The 2,433-nt window shown below is 39.9% G+C and overlaps 1 protein-coding gene across 1 annotated transcript in view; it reads right to left on the reverse strand.

Annotated features, from left to right (window-relative positions):
* LOC101852532 (cilia- and flagella-associated protein 54) overlaps positions 1-2,433 on the reverse strand; it is a gene marked incomplete at its 5' end in the record, with an annotated part of 12,969 nt that overhangs the window by 7,311 nt on the left and 3,225 nt on the right. The window contains 1 exon segment of the mRNA XM_013090594.2: positions 1-193. Within this exon segment, the coding sequence (XP_012946048.1) occupies positions 1-193 (193 nt within the window).

Below are 2,433 nucleotides of genomic sequence, written 5' to 3' on the forward strand. Positions count from 1 at the left end.
CGGGCACCTCTCCCGTGGACTTCTCGCCCACTCTCTGTGACGTCACGGCCGTGTCACCCACCAGTAGCCCACGGGCCCTCTGAGCTGTGGCGACCGCCGTGGCACACCGCACGGCCAACCAGGCACACCGCCGCTCCTTCTCCTGCTCTGTCTCCTCCCGCTCCACGCGCGACCGCTCTCGCTTCAGGTTGGACTGGGAATGGTATTGATGATGATGGTAATAGTAATGATAATATCAGTAAAAGTAATGGTATTATCAGTAATAATTAACTACATTTACACTTTAGTTTTAGTAAGAGTTTTACGGCACTTGCAACACAATAAGGTCATATAAGTGCCGAAGATTAGAGGTGTTACAAGAGAGCAACAAACACAAAAAGGGAAGGAACGAAGGAGAAAACCACAACAGAGCACCCACCAACTGCCCACGGAAAGGGAATGATGACGATTTGAAAGATAATAATAGTAATGATAATGTCATTAATAGTAATGGTATTATCAGTATCAGTAATAACTAAATACATTTACACAGTAGAATTTCCTCTAAGAAATTGCTTAAAGGATGTTACTGATATTACTTTTAGTAAGAATTTTACGGCGGTTGCAACACTGTAAGGTCATAGAAGTGCCGAAGATTAGAGGTGTTACAAGGGAGCAACAAACATAAAAAAAGAAGGAGGGGAGATCAGGACGATAGATGTTTGATAGGAAAGAAGGAGCAAACCACACCAGAGCACCCACGGAACGGCGATGATGAGGATGAGAATGATACTAATAGTAATGCTAATATCAGTAAATTAATGGTATTATCTGTAATAATTAATTACATTTACACAGTAGAATTTTCCTCTAAGAAAGTGCTTAAAGCACGTCACTAAGTTTACTTTTAGTAAGAATATTCGTGTATACATGATGAAGATGTTTACATGCATTTAATGAAGATGTATACGTGTATAGGATAAATATGTATATGTTAACGCATATATGATAACTATATTATTTGTGTGTACAAGATGAATATGTCGTATTTGTGTATTTGATGAATATGTATACTTGTATATGACGAATAAATATATTTGTTTAATGATGGATACATGTATTTGATTAATATGTTTTTCAGTATTTCATATATTAATTATATGATAAGTATATGTGTGTATACCGTATCAGTATGTTTTTGTCTGCATGGTGTTTCGCCAGATAGAGAAAGCAAAATGACCAATAGTAGTTTCAATTTATATAGCATGTACTGGTTCCTATTTTTGTTTAAAGGTATGATGAGATACGTGGCGGGGGGAGGGGGGCTGTGTAGTTGTCTGTTTCACATTTGAGTCTTAGCACACATGGACACAATAATGGTCATTTAGTGCAGCAAAGAAGCAAGACAGACAGACAGAAACAACAGAGGGAAAGAAAAGAAGTAAGACCTACCAGTGGCACCCTTCAACATTTAAGAATTATTAGACATTTTTGTTGTTGCTTAGATTAAATCATTAATTTGTTCTTACATGGGGTGGGGGGGGGGGTAGTTGACAATATGCATATGGACTTAAAGAAAGAAGACATGAACTGGCCAAGCACACAAGCAACAGCTTCCCTGTCATAGGGATAACAACACTCACCGATGGGCACGCATCATGAAAGCAACAAGCATCTACATACACGCATTATGAACACAGCATGCATTCACAACTGTCTACACTCTCTTCTTCTGTCCCAGTACACACCAACTTAGTATTCCTCTCACTCTCCCCCCTCCTCTCCTTTCATTCATCCCGCCTCCTCTCTTCTCACTCCCCTCCCCCCTCTCCTCTCACCCCCCCTCCCCCTCTCTCCATAACTCACTCCCACTGCTTTCTATCTCACCCCCCCCTCCCAAGTACCCACTCTTATACACTTTATCCTGTCCCAACACATAACCATTAAGCAGGTCCCCTCCCCCTCTCTCCCATATAGAAAAAATGTACATCTTGTAATAGACATACTTTGATACAAAATAGAGATTATTTTAGAAGATTGCTCATTCAACTGTTTGCAAAACAAAGCAAAATATTCTTGTTTTTCAGTCTGTGAATAGTGCAGGGTGTTTTGGTGGGGAAATGGGAGCAAGGGGGGGGGGAGGTGTTATGGGGAATGACACTCACTTATTTATTTTATAAACAACCTTTGATATATTATATAGAAAGCTTAACGTACTTTCAAGCATGCAAAATGAATGCAGCATGCACCAACAAGCACAGGTAAGGAACACAGCATGCACCAACAAGCACAGGTAAGGAACACAGCATGAGTCAACAAGCACACACACAAAGAACATTACATGCACTTACAAGTAAACATAATGAATGTAGCAAAGGCAAGCATACATTCCCAAACAAAACTCATTCTTAAAAGTTCTAACAAAACAACTTAAAAAACCAACAACAATCCCCC

Source organism: Aplysia californica, unplaced genomic scaffold (genome assembly GCF_000002075.1).
Source record: "Aplysia californica isolate F4 #8 unplaced genomic scaffold, AplCal3.0 scaffold01356, whole genome shotgun sequence".
NCBI classification, from domain to species: Eukaryota; Metazoa; Mollusca; class Gastropoda; order Aplysiida; family Aplysiidae; genus Aplysia; species Aplysia californica.